The 19,561-nt window shown below is 37.0% G+C and overlaps 1 protein-coding gene across 1 annotated transcript in view; it reads left to right on the forward strand.

The window, feature by feature from the left end:
- The window catches only part of MBD2 (methyl-CpG binding domain protein 2), a 67,140-nt gene that overhangs the window by 31,032 nt on the left and 16,547 nt on the right, over positions 1-19,561 (forward strand). Inside the window, exon 3 of the mRNA XM_034996194.1 lies at positions 2,492-2,629. Coding sequence (XP_034852085.1) covers positions 2,492-2,629 — 138 coding nt within the window. The remainder of the gene's footprint in view (positions 1-2,491; positions 2,630-19,561) is intronic.

The raw sequence follows: 19,561 nt of genomic DNA on the forward strand, positions 1-19,561 counted from the left end.
CTGAGTGGTTATTTTGCAGCCTGCCAGTCAAATTTGCTCACTTCTAAATAATTTTTTGAAAATCTATAAAAATAAGGAAGCTAAACACCTAAGAGATATTGTTAGTCTTAATTAAGATGAATATATCTTGGGGCGCCTGGCCAACTCAGTCGGAAGAGCAGGCGATTCATCTCAGGGTTGTGAGTTTGAGCCCCATGTTGGGTGTAGAGATTACTAAAAAAAATATATAATAATAATAAAAAAAATGACTGTATCTCCTAAAGGTAAGCACATACATTGGAAGAAACTGAGATAGAGGAACGACAAGCATGCCCAATACATACAGAGAAGAAGGGATGGGGGGAAGGGGGTGTGTGGAGAGGATGGTGGTGGAGACATTTAGTAGAGGATCCAAGTAATACCATAATTGTGCTAATTTTCGGTTTAATTATTCTGATGCTTACTTTTCTAGACATTGGTAACATTCTTTAAGAAGAGGTCACAAACTCAACACCTAGGGCTCAGACAGGTAATGCAAACATGAGTTGTTGAGGAATTTTGCTAAAAGAGAACCCTTGACACCTCTTGTTAGCAGCCATTACTAATTAATTATGGCCTGTTGTGGCCAAATCAAGTCCAGGATTTCTAGATCTTTGAATTTTTTTTTTTTTTTTTAAGATTTTACTTATTTATTCATGAGAGACAGAGAGAGAGAGAGAGAGAGGCAGAGGGAGAAGCAGGCTCCCCGCGGAGCAGGGAGCCCGATGCGGGACTTGATCCCAGGACCCTGGGATCATGACCTGAGCCGAAGGCAGACGCTTAACCGACTGAGCCACCCAGGCGTCCCTAGATCTTTGAATTTTTAAGAGAAGCTAGAATCTGGATTTTATGTGAAATCTCCAGATTTGTGGATGTTCATTCATTTTATTAGACACTAAAAACTGAACAAAATACATCTGTGGATTAAACTTGGTTCTCCTGCCACCAATTTGCAATCTTTGTTTTAGAGTAGTGGTTCTCCAAGTGGTCCCTGGATCAGCAGCATCAGCATCACCTGAGACCTTGATAGAAATGCAAGTTCCCAGGCCCCACCTCATCTCTACTGAATCAGAATCTCTAGGAGGGAGGCCCAGGAATCTGTGTTTTAATAAACCCTCTGGGTGGTTCTGATGTGTGCTGAAATTTGAGAACCATTGTTTTGGAGTCTGGAAGTTGATAGCAGTTTTTATCTGAGGATAGTTGACAAAAGTTCATTGAATATCCTGTAGATTTATCAAGTAATCAAAAATATCAGATGTATATTGTTTTCAGATACAGATGACCTTTTATATATATGTATTTTTTTGCCAGAATCAGAATACACAATGATTAAATCACGTTTCGTTCTTTTTCTTTTTTTTTCCTTCCTTGCCCCCTCTGCCTGTCCACCCCCCATGGCTGTTAGAGCATTCATTGCAAATGAACTTAACAGCAACTCTGCCACATTTTGACTTCATAGAACACACCTTAGATTTTATTTACGGGTTGATTAAAATTAGATAAGTTTGCTAAATTGAGTTCTGTTTGCTAGAATTAGAACTTTCATTTCTAATTGTCTTTTTATATGGGAGTGAAATTTAAGCCTGGCCTCCTAATAGCTGACCAGTTTGTTAACATTTTAATGGCCAAGTGTGCCATTATTTTCCTCCATTCTCCAGTGTTGAGATGATTGCTATCCTGATTGTTGTTCTGAAAACTCTTTTTGTGTTATCCATAAATACATTTGTTCATTTAATAGTCCCGAGTATCATGCTAATCAAATTAATTATGAATTTCATGTAGATAATTTTCTTACATTTTAAAGTACACGGAAAGCTTTTAAATGAGAAAACTTCACGTATGTCTCTCATAATGATGTGCTAAAGATGTGCTTTAGAGTATTTACAATGCTGAGATTGAGAAGTTTGTAATAATCTGATTTAAAGTAATGGATAATGATATTTGTCTTTCTCTGACTGACTTATTTTGCTTAGCATAATAATCTCTAGCTCCATCCATATGATTTCACTCATATGTGGAATTTAAGAAACAGAGCAGGGGTGCTTGGCTGGCTCAGTCAGAGGAGCATGTGACTCGATCTCAGTCCTGAGTTTGAGCCCCACACTGGTTGTAGAGATTACTTAAATAAGTAAATAAACTTAAAAAAAAAAAAAAAAAACAAGCAAAGGGAAAAAAAAAAAGAGACAAACCAAGAAACAGACTCTTAATTATAGAGAACTGATGGTTACCAGAGGAGAAATCGGTGGGGGAATGGGGGAAATAGGTTATGGGGATCAAGGAGGGCACTTGTGATGAGCACTGGGTGATGTATGGAAGTGTTGAATCACTATATTGTACACCTGAAACTAATATTACACTGTATGTTAACTAACTGGAATTTAAGTAAAAACTTAAAAGTAATGGATAATGAATTAATTCATCAAATTATATTTATATGTAATATTTACTAATGAAAACATGCTTATATCCACAGGGTAAACCAGACTTGAATACAACATTGCCAATTAGACAAACTGCATCGATTTTCAAACAACCAGTAACCAAAGTCACAAATCATCCTAGTAATAAAGTGAAATCAGACCCACAAAGAATGAATGAGCAGCCACGTCAGGTAAGGATCTAATTGGTTCTCCAATCTTATTTGTCAGAAAATTCTGGTATTTTTACCAGACATAGTTCAAGTAAACTGGTTAAAATGGAAAATATTTGGAAAGAAAACTGTTTTATGTCCTAGGCTATTGCATGAATGCTGGAGAATAATAATATACTATTTAGTAAAATGTTTTAGGAAAAAAGTTAATTAAAAATGAACCTAAATTAATATGGACTACATTTTTATGTTTTTGTGTGGTAATGTACATCAGATTTGCTTCTGCTAATCTTAGTTTTTTTTTTAAAGATTATCTTTCCAGGGGATAATATTTCCCAAGGGGACGAAGCATGCAGTTTGTGTTGCTTAGTTTAAAAATATTTTCTATTATATAGAAACTACTTTTTGTCCTGATTTCTTATTATATGAAAGCTGTCCCTCCCCTTTTGAAAAACAGAATTAAATAAACTTTGTCAATATGGTATATTGTCCTGTGACTTCCATTTTTGCAGAAATTGAGTTTATATTTCTCTTTCTTTATTGCTTCAAGCTGTATTGCACCAGAATCTGTTCTTAGAAAAAAGTATTATCTGAGAGGCCTCCCTGCTGCTTACTAATGTCACATAGCCCGGGGAGGGAGACTTGACAAAATGCTTACCTTTCCAAATAACCCTGTTTATTCACTCCCTAATTGTGGTCAAAAAGTTTAGGTACTTCAGGAATTTTTAGTAGCAGTTAGGGTGAGGGAGTGGAGGGAGAAACGTCTGTGCATATTTTTTCTCTCCTTTCTCTGCCTCCTCCCGCTTACAGATTAGAAATGCTGATTTGCCTACGACGGTTATCTTTTGCTTTCATATTCCCCCGTTGAGATGCCTCACTCCACCTTCTCATTTGAGTTTTGTTTTTCGCGAGTCCCTCGAGTGTCTCATGTCCAGACTTCATAAAGGATTGGGCCAGAACTTTCAGACAGTTGCTCTAGAAGAACCTACATCAAGAAATTCCGTGCCCACATCCTCTGTAGTGTTTTTTCCTCTTCAGGTGAGCCAGGAAAACAGAAGATACTTGGAGCCAACTTGGATCAGCATCTTGCTCTAGATGTCTCAAGATTTGAAGTTCTAAACTTGCTTTACTGTTGGTCCCCAAGAGATTCAACAGGGGCCATGTAAGTGTATCACATCCAGTACAAAAGATGCGTACCTGCATGTGCCTTTAGGCTCTGGTCGCCACTTAGGTTTTCTTGGGCCATTCAGCGTTCTGCACCAGGCATTTCCCTTCTGTTTTACCACTGGACACGGTGACAGTCACCAAACCGCCAGTAGTTTTAACATAGTCATGACAACAGGGAAGGAATTCTGCCATTCTGAACTTTGCCCACCTTGATGAAGCCATTCCCTGACTGTATTCTTTCTTAGATACTGTCTGAAGTCTTGAACATCTTGTCCTTTTGCTTTTTGGTGATTTTTAAATCGTTTCCTTGTAAAGATGTTTTATCATTTGAAATTTTTCAAAGTGTGTAATTGGGTAAGACAGTTTGCTTCAAAAAGCCCCAAAGATAAAGAAAGTGGAATAACTAATAATAATAGTTCCCTATCGGAAATTTGAGTGGTCTTACTGAGAATCGGTAGTAGGTGGATTTTATCCTCCTCTTTTCTTTGTCAAATCATTCTCAATATGGTCTATAAACCCAAATATTTTACAGATCAATTGAGTAGCAAATTATGGTGACTTAAACAGTAGTTTAATTGTTTTCTGTACCTAAGTTCAGTCACAGATTTGAACAACTGTAGTAATTGTATTTACCGGATCTTTACCTGGCTGTAGAGACACTGGTAATGCAGATTTTTAAAGCTGAACTAGTCAGATCCGTTGCTCCTTATTCACTGATATATTGGGTAGTTTTACATTTTCCTTCTTTTATTAAAGTTTATGACATTGTTTTCAAATGAAAAGAATATGTCAAAAAAGCTAAATCCCATCTACCCCTCCCCGCCCGCCCCCACCAAATCTTATGTCATTTTAACCCAGATCTTTTGAGGGTTTTATCTTCCTTTTAGCTTGCACAGACAGGAAGTGTTAAAATTATTTAGGAGGTTACTTCTCCAAAAGTTTGAACTGTTTTTCCCTTTATCCTCATGTCACCTGACGGTTTTTGCTATTTTTGATTATACCAAGACATCAGTTGTCTTTCCCCTGTCTTTATCTTCAACATAAGAATTGAGGTACTATTTGACTACTGTCTCACTAATAGGATTTCAGAATAAAGGACAGGGCATTGGGCAACTCTAGGAAAATAGCAGAGACAACTTTTATATTAATGTTTTGAAAACCATAATGTCATTCTGACTATTGCAGTATAAATCCGGGTTTTTAAGTAAAGGAAAGGTGTTGATTTAAATTATATTTTGACATACATATGTCATATATGTGCTAATCAGCTCTTTTTGTTGAGGAGATCGTTGACCAAAAAAAAAAAAATATATATATATATATATATTTATATATATATATAGGCAAAAATAATTCTTCCAACTGTGCTTTTCCACAGCCTCGTTGAACCAGATTGGCAGTATAAATTGCCAGATAGTCCATTTGGAGAAGTTATTTTGATCATCCAGTAAAAAAAAATAGACAAAGAGCTTTCTATTTTTGAGGTTCCTGTGGATATAAATGTTTTTATTCCTTAACCATGTCACAGTCTTTTAATAAGGTATTCAAGCTACTGGTATTGTAATTCTTTTTAGAGGGTTGAATTTTGAGACCTAGAACTAGGATTAGATTTTTGGATCTTAACTAGGTTCCACCTTGAATAGGTTGAAGCAATTAATTTAGATATGAAGCAATCATAGAAATTAATAATTCTGTCTTATATAACAAATATCCTATGCCTGCATCATTATGTGGCAGTCTTATTTGAATTCTGTAAAATATGTGAATTATAAATTTCTAATTTATTGATTCCTTGAAACTGCCTTAGCTTTAAAATGGCAAATTAGGGCAGGTAAACAAAAATGCATTAAACAGAATTCAGCAGTGATTTCTGCCTGTAATTAAAACTATATGATAGAGATGGAATTTGTAAAACCTGGTTATGATAGGGTGAATAGCTAGATATTTATATATATACTATCAGCATATTTGATAAGTCCTTGTCTTTTCATTAGATTAGAAAAGAAATCTGGAGTAGGGTGAAGGGTAATCTACCAACTATAAGACTATTAGCCCAAACAGTAAGATCAGGGGCGCCTGGGTGGCTCAGTCGTTAAGCGTCTGCCTTCGGCTCAGGTCATGGTCCCAGGGTCCTGGGATGGAGCCCCGCGTCGGGCTCCCTGCTCAGCAGAAAGCCTGCTTCTCCCTCTCCCACTCCCCCTGCTTGTGTTCCCTCTCTGGCTGTCTCTCTCTCTCTGTCAAATAAATAAATAAAATCTTAAAAAAAAAAAAATCTTCAAACAGTAAGATCATTGAAATGTCCTTTTTTGGTCAGATGTGTAAAACATGTCCGAAATCTTTTTAACCTAATTGAATTATGATTTTGCTGTTAAGGGTGTCTTTCCCAGCTTTCTTCCTTCAATATATGAAGAACTCACATTTCTGCTTCTTATCTCTTTCATGCCGTCATCTTTGACACTTTCTGGTCTCTTGCTTTTTCTTTTATCCTCAACTCAAAAGAAACTTCATCGTTGAACCACTATTTCTTCCTTTTAATTATTATATTATAGGATGCTCAGAGGCTATGGGTGTTTTTGATAGTCTTTGAATATTAATTACATATCTTACAGAATATTCACTTTTTTTTAACTAAAAAATATTTAAAAATCAGCGAAATGGATTTAAATGTTCTATTTGATCCTGGATTTTTTCCTTGTATTTGCTAATTCTTCTCTCAAAAGATAAGAAACTTTACTCTCGTGCGCCTGGGTGGCTCAGTTGGTTAAGCGACTGCCTTTGGCTCAGGTCATGATCCTGGAGTCCCTGGATCGAGTCCCGCATCAGGCTCCCTGCTCGGCAGGGGGTCTGCTTCTCCCTCTGCCCTCTTCCCTCTCGTGCTCTCTGTCTCTCATTCTCTCTCTCTCAAATAAATAAATAAAATCCTTAAAAAAAAAAAAAAAGAAACTTTACTCTCTTCAAAAAGTCAGCCTTTTTTTTTAGAATGATTTTTTCCCAGCTTTACTGAGTTATAATTGACATATAATGTGTAAGTTGGAGGTCTACAATGTGATGATGATTTGATACACATATACGTTGCAAAATGATAACCGCAATAAGGTTAGGTAACACGGCCATCACTTCACACAATTGCCATTTTTTTGTTGTGGTGGTGAGAATAGTTAAGATCTCTCGTAGTTGGGGCGCCTGGGTGGCTCAGTCGTTAAACGTCTGCCTTCGGCTCAGGTCATGATCCCAGGGTCCTGGGATCGAGCCCCACATCCGGCTCCCTGCTCCGCCGGGAGCCTGCTTCTCCCTCTCCCACTCCCCCTGCTTGTGTTCCCTCTCTTGCTGTGTCTCTCTCTGTCAAATAAATAAAAATCTTAAAAAAAAAAAAAAAAAGATCTCTCTTAGCAACTTTCAAGTATACAATACAGTATTGTTATCTACATTCACTATGCTGTACATTAGGTACCCAGAACTTATTCATCTTATGACTGGAAGTTTATACCCTTTGACCTCACCTCTCCATCCACCCCCACCCCTGGCCACCATGAGTCTTCTCTTTGTTTCTATGAGTTCAGCTTTTTTAGATTCCACATGTAAGTAAGATCATATAGTATTTGTACTTTTCCCCTCTGACTTATTTCACTTAGCATAATGCCTCAGCGTTCATCCATGTTGTTATAAATGGCAGGATTTCCTTCCTTTTTATGGCTGATAATATTTCTTTAACCATTCATCTGTTGATGGACACTTAGGTTGTTTCCATGTCTTGGCTATTGTGAATAATATTACTATGACACGGTGTTGTAGACACCTCTTCAAGGCAGTAATTTCATTTCCTTTGGATATGTACTCAGAAGTGGGATTGCTGGATCAAATGAGAGTTCTACTTTTAATTTCTTGAGAAACCCCCACACTGTTTTCCGTAGCAGCTGTACCAATTTACATTCCTACCAACAGTGCACGAGGGTTCCCTTTTCTCCACATCCCTGCTAGCACTTAATATCCCTTGTCTTTTTTGTAGTAACCAAGAGTGAATATTTTTAAATATGTTAGAAGAAACTTTTAAGATGAAGTTAAATTTTGGGGCGCCTGGGTGGCTCAGTCGGCTAAGCGGCTGCCTTCGGCTCAGGTCATGATCCCAGGGTCCTGGGATCAAGCCCCGCATCAGGCTCCCTGCTCCACGGGAAGTCTGCTTCTCCCTCTCCCTCTGCCTGCCACTCTGCCTACTTTTGCTGTCTCTCTATCTCTGTCAAATAAATAAATAAATAAATTCTTTAAAAAAAAAAAAGATGAAGTTAAATTTTAAAAATATGCGCACTCTAAAGACATTGCATGTTAAAAGTTTGTAAAATATTTCAGTATTTAGTTATATAACCCATAAAATTACTCTTCATTCTAGACATTCTAATAACATTTACTTCTTCCTAACCTCAGAAGGTTACTTCTAGTATAGTCTTATATTAATGTTTTTATGATTGAGAAATAGACAAGCTAAAGCACAGAGTTCCATGGAAGATACTATATTCCTTTTTTCTAGATAGAAAAATTGGCTACCTGGGCAGAGGATATAGATGACATGTTGTCCTGTACTACCTAAAAGCATTATTCTGGGTGATGTAGGAAAGATGTACAAGGGGTCAAATGAATAGTACAGACACGTGCTATAGGTGTTCAGAAGGGTGATTTTCCTGTGGCTAGGAGGGTTGGGGAAATCTTTGGAAAAGATACAGGACATATGCTGGACTTTGCAGATTGAGTGGGATTTAGAAAAGCAGATGGGAGGGCGAGGACATTCCACTTAGGGAGAATAGTGTTAACAAAGCTCTTATAATGGGAATGGGCAAGGAATGAGAAGATAAGTTGTTTGGATATCAGGATTTTCATGGGAAGTAGTGGGAGTTGAGAATGTTGTAACGGGTTTCCTTAAATGTCAATCTTTACAATTTTAAGCATGTTATTATTTGCTATATTTATAAAAGAAAGAAATTTGGGATAGACAGACAAAAGAAAAAATTTCTCATCATTCCTTTTTTATAATGCAATTACAATAGTATTTTAGCATTTTTAAATATTCTTTCAATATTTTAAAAAAATATTTTATTTATTAGAGAGAGCATGAGTGGGAGGAAGGGAGAGGGAGAAGCAGATTCCGCACTGAGCAGGGAGCTTGATGCAGGGCTCGATCCCAGGACCCTGGGATCATGACCAGAGCTGAGGGCAGATGCCCAACTGACTGAGCCACCCAGGTGCCCCTATTCTTTCAGTGTTTTAATGCATCTTTTGATAGTATCTTTGATCATCTTTTGATGATCATAGTATATATACATATATATACATACTTTAAGATGTATACATACCATTATATTATATACATGTTATCCATGTTTTATATAATTTATGTGCTATGATTTTATAATTAATTTATATTGCTCCAACAACTGTGTGTTATGCTAGCATATGATTTACTTGACCATTTCCATAGTGTTATTCCCAATTTTTCACTATTATAGGGAGTACTCCGGTATCTTTATATATATAAGTTCTTTCCTATATTTTACATTGTTTCATGACTAGATTCCCAGAAATACCATTAGCGTGAGTATATATGATTTCTGATACATACTGGCAAATTGATTGCCAAAGGGTTGCACCAATTTAAAAGTCTGTGTATAAGTTATGTGCATTCCAGTTTTAGCTTACCTTCATTGCCATTGAGTATTATCAGTACTTTTTCTTGTTGGTAACTCAATATATAGAAATGGTATTTCATTGTAAATTTGCATTTATTTGAATACTCATGTAGTTGAACAAACTAAAGCATTTGTGTTTAACTTTGCAAATGAGAAATGTTTAGAGGATTTTGAATAAGGGAGTAGCTTTTTTATTACCCCTCTGAACTGAATGTAAACATATCTTCTTATGGCCTAAAGCTAATTCCAACATCTGTGCTCCCCAAATGCATTCCCTCCTACCTTCTCAGAGATCTCACTCAATGGATTATGTTAACTACATTTCACTGTCGACTTCTCTCTAAATGGCTTCTTCCCCAAAGCTTTTAAATATACACCAACTCCCCTATCTTAAAAAAAGTATTCATTTTACTCTGTGTCCTTTTTAAGATTTGTTTTCTTTCTCTTCCTTTTACAGTCAAACTTATTGGAATTGTGTGTATTTAATATCTACCTTATCTCTTAGTTTTTATATCTCTGAAATACCACTTTTGTTCCTGCTCAGCCATTTATGGCTCTCATCGAGATTGCTGATGATCCCTATTAAATTGGATGGACAAATTTCAGTCCTTAAATTGCACTACTTGATCTGCTTTAGCATTAGGCACTGTGACTACCCCTAGCTTTTGAAATACTCTTTTATCTCTGACACTGTACTCTTGGTTTTCTTCCTTTCTTGTTTTTTCTCATTCCCCTTCTTAGGTTTCTTTTTCTCTATCCATCTTTTAAAATCATGGAGTTTCCGGGTGCCTGGGTGGCTCAGTTGGTTAAGCGACTGCCTTCGGCTCAGGTCATGATCCTGGAGTCCCTGGATCGAGTCCCACATCGGGCTCCCTGCTCGGCAGGGAGTCTGCTTTGCCCTCTGACCCTATCCCCTCTCATGTGTTCTCTCTCATTCTCTCTCTCTCAAATAAATAAATAAAATCTTTAAAAAAAAAAAAATAAAATAAAATAAAATAAAATCATGGAGTTTCCCAGGGAATACTGTGCATTCTCTTCTATGTAAAGCCTGCATGGATGATTTCATTCATTCTCATGGCTTCAGTTATCATCTATATGTTAATGATTTTCAAATTTACGTCTTTATCCTGAGCTATCAATCCACTTACTAACATTGTTTGCTTGGAAGTCTTACCAGCACTTCTAATTCATCTTATAATCTCAATCATCCTATCAAACCGGCCCTTCCTTCTATGTGCTTTATCTCTGTGAAAGTACCACTGTCTACCTGGCTTCTAAGCCAGAACCCTGAGCATCATCCTAGACTCTTCCCATTGTTTACCTCACACATCTAATTAGCCAGCAAGTCCCATGACTTTGTCTCCATAAATACTCCCTTGCTTCATCTCTAAATCAGGTAAATGTCATTTCATCTCATCTCTCTGCTTCTTGTCTTATTCTCTTCAATTCATTCTTCATATTGCATTCAGAAGCTCCATCTGACATGAAGATCTGATAGTGCCATTCTTCTGAAAACCTTTCAATGATTCCTGTTAAGTTTTAGGGAAAAGAATCGCTAAATATGATATACAAAGTCAAAACACCTGATGTGACTTCCAAAGTACTTTATAATTTGGCTTTTGCTTATCTCCTTGGCCTCACTTTCTTTTCTTGTTCTACCCTCGAATCATATAAAACTTTTTACAGAGTTTTGAATGGCTATTCATCCCCTCCCCCAACTCCTTGCCCACATCCCGCCCTTGCATTCCCTGGTCATATTTCATGCTGTTTTCTTTCCTATATTTAATTACCTATTTTCTATTCCTCCCTCAAGTCTGAACTTAGATATCACTTTACCTGTTCAGAAAACCTCTGATTTATCAAGTCCGGATTTAGAGATCCTCCTTAGCATCTCTCCCTTCTCCTTTTCTGCTCTAACTGTATTAGTTATTCATTGCTTTATCCACAGTATCTCCATTATGTCAGTGCTTAATATGTGTTTGTTGAATTATGAATTAATGACCTTTTTAAATTAAAAAATCTTTAACTGAGCCTTCAACCTGTGCACTTACCTAAGTATTGGGGATACTGCAGTGAACAAAACAACAGCTCCTGATCTCATGGATCTTATCTCCTGCTGTAATAGGGAGAGAGACAGACAAATACATAATTATCATGGTATGATAAGTGCAATAAAAAAAAGCAAAGGAGAGAATATATGGTCTTCAACAGCAGAGAAGTATGGGGAGAACATTCTAGACAAAGGTCTTAATCTGGTTATTGTATGTAGTATGAGGAATGACTTAAGGCTAGGAGAACACTGAAGAAACTATAGGAAATTAGGGCATAAATGATAAGATCTGTTTCATGCTAATCATAAAGTAGTTGACAAAATTTGTTGACTTGTCAGGCATGCCTGTGAGAAGGAGTCTCAGAATTTAGGTAACTGGGAGAATGATGCTGTTGACAGGAATATGGAAATATTGAGGGGTAGCTCAGTTTTTTTTTAATAATAAAATATGAATATGAGTATTAGAAAATTTGTACCCTTAAAGCAATCATGGGATCTCCAGGTAGTAAAAGATGATGGGTTAGAGCCTGGGCGAGAAAACTGGTTTGAAGATTTGTCAGTCTTTATGGAGGTAAGAGTTATAGCTGAGAGGTTAGATGTAAATTTTTTTTTTTTAATTAAAGAATCCATGGGTTATTCATTCATAGTAACCTCTAATCATCATGTGTTTTTGTAGTCCATCTAAAAATATTTCAGCTATCATGTGGGGAGATCCATGACATTTTTCAAAATTTTAATATTTAGGTAACATAGGAATATAGAGAAAAAAATACTAAAAATTTTGTTTCAAAAGAGTAGTTTCCTACTTTTTATGTCTTCTAGTCTCATTTCCAGAAGGATTTATTCTTAATTCTGGCTGTTTTTCTTTATAATTACCTCTATGTTTCTGAATAATATACTTATTCTGCTATTTTTTGTTAGTTTTTGACTTCAACATTATTTCTTGACTTCTCACAATGGTAGATGAGTACATAGTTCTCTCTCTCTACTCTCATGTTCCCAACATAATTGTATCATGTTTTTGGTTAAATAGTCAGGGTTTACATTATTATGACTGAAAATATTCATGGGTAGGGATCATCATCATCAGAATGGCTTTCATAATTTGTTGTTGTTGTTGTTGTGAACCTTAACAATTGTATGCTAGGTTTCTTTATAATTATAGTTAATCTTTCCTAATGCTTTAATTTTCTGCCTCAGGCCCATCGATAATATTTTTCTTATGCTGAAATCCATGGGATTGCATGTTGTGTTTTCCTGGAGTCCCCTCTACTCCCCTTGGGCTGGATTCGTTCTCTAGTCTGGGTAGCTGTGGCTCTAGGGACTTCCTGTGCTGTATTTCTGCCCTGGACTTCCCTGGATTTCTGTCTTCCTCTGGCTCAGTATACACCCTGAATTGTAGCTAATCCTCCAGTACCTTTCTCATAAAATAGAGTGGGAAGTACAGTTTTTGAGAACCTGCACATTAGAAATAACTTCATTCCTCCTGCACACAATCAGGTTTGGCCCAGCATCATTCGCTGAAAAGAGCGTTCTTTGTCATTGCTCTGCAGTCATGTATGTCATGAATGAAATACGAAAGGGTGGAAGTCTTGGGAAGGTTAGATTTTGGGCTCCCAGTTCTATTTTTGGCCTATTTGGACATGTGAATCAGTTTCTACACTCAGGTCTATTTCATTGGTCTGTTTGTCTTTTCTTTCCTAATACCTCACTGCCTTCATTACTATAGTTTTATAAAAAGTCTTGATATCTGGTAGTATACGTTTCCAGCTTTGTTATTCTTGGTTCAAGATTATCTTGGTTAGTTTTGGCTGTTTGCAGTTCCACATAAATTTTGGACTCACCTTGTCCACTCTTCTCCAAAACCTGCTAGAATTGTAATCTATAGGACAATTTGGGGGAGAATTATCATTTTTACAATGTTAAGTCTTACAATTCACAAATCTTATATATCTCTCCATTAAAACATAAAATTATATTAAAATTATAGTTTTCAGCCTAATGGTATTATATATCTTTAATTGATTTCTAGATATTTGATGTATTTTGATGCTACTGTAAGTGATTACATTAAATTTTTTCTTGTTTTCTAGTTGTCTGTTGCTAATATGTAGAAATAAGTTGATTTTGTAGATTGTACTCATTTATCTTCCTAAATTCACTTATTAAAAGTAGTCAGTGAGCCTCTTCAACTTTATACATGAACAAACAAACCTGTCACCCACAGATGAGAGTTTTATTTCTTCCCTTCTGACCCTTCAACCTTTTTTTTCTTGTCTTGTTTTGCTAGCTAGGACTTCCAATACAGTCTTGAATAGGAGTGATAACAGGTATCCCTCTCTCATTCATGTTACCAGGGAATAATTTTAATGTTTTTCCATTAAATATGATACTTGCTATAGGTTTTTTTGGGTAAATACCTTTTTTAGATTAAGGTAATGAAATTCACTTCTATTCCTCATTTACTAAGAATATTTTTCATGACTGGGTATTGAATTTTGTCAAATCTTTTTCTCTACCTAGTTAAGTGCTGAAGTGGTTTTTATTCTTTATTCTGTTAATATAGTGAATTACAGTGATTAGTTTATGTGGTGGATTGCACTGCTTGATTTTTTTGAATGTTACTCAAGCCTTGAATTCTTGGATTAAGCCCAATGTGGTCGTGATATATTATTGCTGTTTAGATTTGCTGTTAGGTAGTTTAGGATTTTTACATTTATATTCACTAAGAGATTGACTTGCATTTTTCTTTCCTTGTAATTTTCTTCTCAATCTTTAGTATGGAGGTTTTGCTGGCTTTGTACAATAAGCTGGGAGGTGATCCTTCTTTTATGCTCCCTGGAAGAGTTTGTGTAAAATTGGTACTTTTCTCTATGTGTTTGGATGAGTTAATTGTGAGGCATCTTCTCCCCCCTTTTTTTAAATGGGAAAGCTTGAAATTAGGTTCAATTTATTTGATAGATATGTCGATGAATATTCATATTTTCTATTTCTTCTTATATCAAATTAGAGAATGTTTTTCTAGGAATTTGTAGATTTCATAATTTTCAAATTTAGTGGTTTAAGATTGTTGCTAACATTTTGACAAGTATTGCCCACCCACTCTGTGTAGGTTAGATAGTGCTCATGACAAACTTTAGACAAGCAGCTCTAGCAGATGGTACTGTACCTCCGTCCCCCTCAATTCTGAGTTTTGCTGTTTGCGTCATTCTTCCAGCCTCTTTAGCCCAAATTGTTATCTTTTGCCTTAACAAGAGATCTCACTGTAGTTTGCACAGCCACATGAGTCAAGCTTTTCCTTGATTTACATAGTAATTTTCTTGTCATGATCTTGCCCTTTCTTCCTGGGCCACTCTCACAAAATAAGGAGGTAGCTAGGGTTTGACTCTGATGTTTGCAGGCCATGGTATTTAAGTTAAGTTGTTTTTGCTGACCAGAACTAGACAACTCAGATATCACGTGGGGTTGATTTGAAATAGAGCACTTTATGAACGGGACAGTGAATTCCTTCTGGGCAGGAAACATCATTCCTCTGTATAGTCCTAACCCAGTGTCTTGCATATTTAGCTTTTCATGAGTCAGTGAATATAAAGTGCACATTTTCTCCGTTTTACTTTAGTCTACAAATACGTGACAAGGCCCTTTGCTCTTTGATTAGATTTAGCAAAGGCCTTAGAAAAGTGAATCAAATATTCATTGAATGTATGAAATTCTAACATTAGAAAATGAGAAATTCAATAAAAATTGTATATTTTCAAAGAATTTTCTCATTTTTTATCAGTGTTTTGATGACGTTCTGAGATGGATAAGACAGTGATTAGTATTCCTATTTTCCTGGTGAAAACACATCCAAAGAGATTAAGTGACTTGTGTAAGTAAGGCAGCAAGTCTATTTAATAGTTGAGTCAGGACAAAACATTCAGCTCCCAAACCAGCGTCTTTCTGTTACTCCGTAGTCCTTCTACTTAGCCACAGATTCATCTCTAAAACATTTGAGTGCCAACACCGTGTCTAACGTCATGCTCTTGACAGAGATGAAGACTGTGCAGAGTAAAACTCTTAAAATGGTGAGATTTTAAAGGTGACTTTTGGTTCTTCTATTTTACAAATTATTAACAGACACTTTAAAAGGTATATCACGGGGCACCGGGTGTCTCTGTTGTTAAGCGTCTGCCTTCGGCTTAGGTCATGATCCCAGGGTCCTGGGATCGAGCCCCACATCGGACTCCCTGCTCTGTGGGAAGCCTGCTTCTCCCTCTGCCTCTCCGCCTGCTTGTGTTCCCTCTCTCGCTGTGTCTCTCTCTGTCAAATAAATAAATAAAATCTTTAAAAAAATAAATAAAAAATAAAAGGTATATCACATTTATGCATTTTAAATATTTGTTTTTGTTAGAAGAAAATGCTCATAGTCTTATTTCTTTGACTTTTACCATTAGTTTTAATTTGTTGCTTAATAGTAATAGAAAATATAGAAGCATACAGAGAACCATCATAAAAGACGGACTTTCATAGGTCTTCTGACAGCGTGCGATTTCAACAGTGAGGTAGGGCTTGAATCAGGAACTGGATTTGGTAATTACAAGATTACTGTGACCTTGGGCAGGTCAGTGTTAACATAATAATAGGAGTAGAGTAGAGTTTAGAAGGAAGAGAATAAATGGAAAGTGAGGACATAAGAGGGAAAGTTTCTCTTTTAGTAGAAAGAGGAAGATAGAACTGTTTGAGGGAGAAGTAACGTGCATAGGGTCATTTTTTAGGTTATCAATGTTGGAGTGTATTAGTCTCTTCAGGGAAAGAAGCCCAAGGAGAGGAAGAGGGAAGATGGAAAATGTAGGAGAAGTTGGGCAAATTGTTGGGGCAAGATCAGGAGGAGGCAGAAGATATGACCAAGAGCCAAAGGTAGAGATAATCTTAGAAAAGCAGCAGGATACTTATTGCTCTGAGACAAGAGATAAGTAAAGAAAGGGTAAATGGCCCTGAGTGGGTCTATTGTAGAAGGGATATTTGAAGAGGTGCAGGGCCCTTAGGCTTGAGTTCCTGGCTTTCTGGTCAGCTCAGTCTGTTGTTAACAGCTTGTTGGCATAGGAGCTGACGTTCAGCTTGTGGTATGTATTTAAAATAAACAATGAGAAATAGTTCAGATATATAGGAGTTTTAGATAAACTTAGTTTCATTATTGAAATTTCAGTGTGTTTCTATATAATCAGTTTATTTTTTTTAGTGGAGATTATAGTTTCAAAATATATGAGGGCTAAAATCAGTTTTAAGTTTTGTGTGGCTCAGTTTGGTGAGATGCTTTTTCTCTGGGCTTTTAGTTTAGAATTGCTCAGGCCCTACCTGTAGCTACACATTAAGACCTTATGGAAATTAACATGTTCAAGATCAACCTTGCGTTCTATTTTGTTGCTCTACCTATACTTGAATACCGAAAATCATTCTGAATGGAGATGTGCCTTTCTCAGTAGTCAGTGGCAGATTTGCACATGATGTGGTCTCTGATCCTTTGGGAATAACAGAGAGTGCCTCCTAAAATCTGTACATACAGATTCTTTCTAACTTACGGGTTGGGATATAAAAGGTCATGTTTCAGTTGTTTGAAATCTACGACTTCCAGTAGAAATGATATTATAAATGGTTCTAGCATCCCAGACCAGCCTATAAAAGACCATTTAATCTTAGGTGTGTCTGAATTATTTAAAAAATAATTAGTTTATAACCATGTTTCTATCTGGAAGTGCCTTAAATTTCAACTCTTAAGGTAAGAAATATTTCTCCCACTTTTGCTTTGTCTTACACCCTTGCCTGGCAGTGAGTGACAGAAGGCGCACCCAGCTCCAAGCTACTTGGTTCTTACAAGGCCCAGGAGTGAGGAGCTGGGATAGAGACTCTTGAAACTTGAGAAGGGACCTGGCTGCAGTCATGGCATCTACCAGCGGCTGGCTCTTCTTTGTGTTTCAGCAATGAGATTTGGGCCCCTAGCATTGCAAACCTCCTGCCTGTCCTCTTTGTCTTTCTCTGAATCAGCGGTTCTCAACCAGACCTGATTTTGTACCGTCTTTCCCCATATACCCAGGGAAATTTGGCAATGTGTAGAGCCATTTTTGGTTGTCACAACTGGAGTAGTGCTAATGGTCAATAGTAGGTATGGGCCAGGGATGCTGTTAAATATCCACAACAAAGAGTTATCCAACCCAAAATGTTAATGATGCCAAAATTGGGAAACTTCTTGAAGCCATTGTTCCTGGTTCGAGTTTGTTTTTTTGTTTGTTTGTTTTGTTTTTCTCTTCCTGCTTCACTGCAGAACAGAAATGTAGTTTGTTTGTGTTCCCTGATTCTCTCCTACCTTCTGTTCTTGAAATAAGCTCAGAGCCCTTTTGAGGTTTTTCTAAGGGCTTTACTATCATCACAACATGTAAATAGATGGAGTAAAAATAACAAGAAAATTACAGTTTCAGGAAATCTTAATTAAAAGCTGCCCATGTTATCCGCTGGACTTTAAATAGAACAAAATTCTGATCCTTCTCTGGACTTCCCACTGTTAGTCCCCATTGTGGTTTCCTCATTCCCTGGGTTCCCTCCTTCCTCACTCATACTACTCAACTGTGGAGAGCCTTGGCAGTGATCCTTTCACAGTCCTCCAAATGAGCAGTGTGCAGGAGGGATGAGAAATCCTTGCCTTATTTTAACAGGGAGTTATGGGAAGGTCCAGCCAGAACTATTTTCTGTCATCCTCTTTTATGAAGTTCACAGAATGAGATTATATCACGGCATTTTCCTACGTCCTACTGCGTGGCACAGGGGCCTCCTTTCCCTCCTAGTTTCTCCTCTCCCCCTACACTGTTTCCCACCTTCGGGGATGTCATGGGCATGCAGGTGCACAGGCCCCGCGCTTAGAAGGGCGCATGCCTGGTGGAATGCTTACTGTTGCTATTGTGAAATTCTTAATACTTTTTGAACAGGGACCTCACGTTTTCATTTTCATTTCACTGGGTCTTGCAAATTATGTGGCTGGTCCTGCTCACCAGAGTTCTCCCAACCATCTTTGGTCTAGGTGAGAGGCTGTCTGGCTTTGGATGAGAAGAGGAAAAGGAGTTTTAAGATATTTGTAGAAAGAAAACCCCAGGGGCGCCTGGGTGGCTCAGTCGCTGAGCGTCTGCCTTCGGCTCAGGTCATGGTCCCAGGGTCCTGGGATCGAGCCCCGCATGGGGCTCCCTGCTCTGCAGGAAGCCTGCTTCTCCCTCTCCCACTCCCCCTGCTTGTGTTCTCTCTCTTGCTGTGTCTCTCTCTGTCAAATACATAAATAAAATCTTTAAAAAGAAAGAAAGAAAGAAAACCCCAGCTGAAAATCTGGGAGGGCAGATTCAAATGCATGTGCTCAGTCTTCATGTATGAATACTCACCTTTCAGAGTTGATTATTTGTTGATTTGTTTATATTTGTTAATTTTAATAAGATGATCAATTAATTATTGAATGCTATTGTATGATCAGTGTGCTGAAAAATGTAGTAAAATGATACTTGTTGTGTACTGGGCATGTTCAAGTGTTTGTAAAACCTCCTCATTTAGTTTCTATAACTCTTTGAGGTTGCTTTTATTGTCCCTTTCCATAGAGTTGGAAACTGACATCGAGACGGGCTAAGTTGTTTAACTTATAAAATTATTAAGTGACAAAGCAAGGATTTGAACTCAAGCCCACTGCCAGTCACTCTGCTACTCAGAAGTTAAACCTTCCAACCCTTCCTACCCTTGAAAGTTGACTGTCAAGTTGATGTTATGAGTATAAATAGGTCAATTTCTCTTCATCAGTGAATTTTTTTTGAACACTACACAGACACATCAGTGCTTTTCAAATTAAATATAAGGGTGGATGAAAATAATACTGGTATATTTGATGTACATGCTTTTTAATGTTTCATGAGAAATAGATACTAATATAATTAACCTAAAACAGTATTTTTATAGAAAAAATTCAAAAGTCTTCAGTTTTATATGCTCAGTAAATCACTCCCCCTCTCCTGTTTCATGAAATGTCTACTGTTAGTGGGACTCATCTGAAAGCAT

The sequence above is a fragment of the Mirounga leonina genome, unplaced genomic scaffold (genome assembly GCF_011800145.1).
Source record: "Mirounga leonina isolate KUSES-001 unplaced genomic scaffold, KU_Mleo_1.0 Mir_93, whole genome shotgun sequence".
NCBI lineage: Eukaryota > Metazoa > Chordata > Mammalia > Carnivora > Phocidae > Mirounga > Mirounga leonina.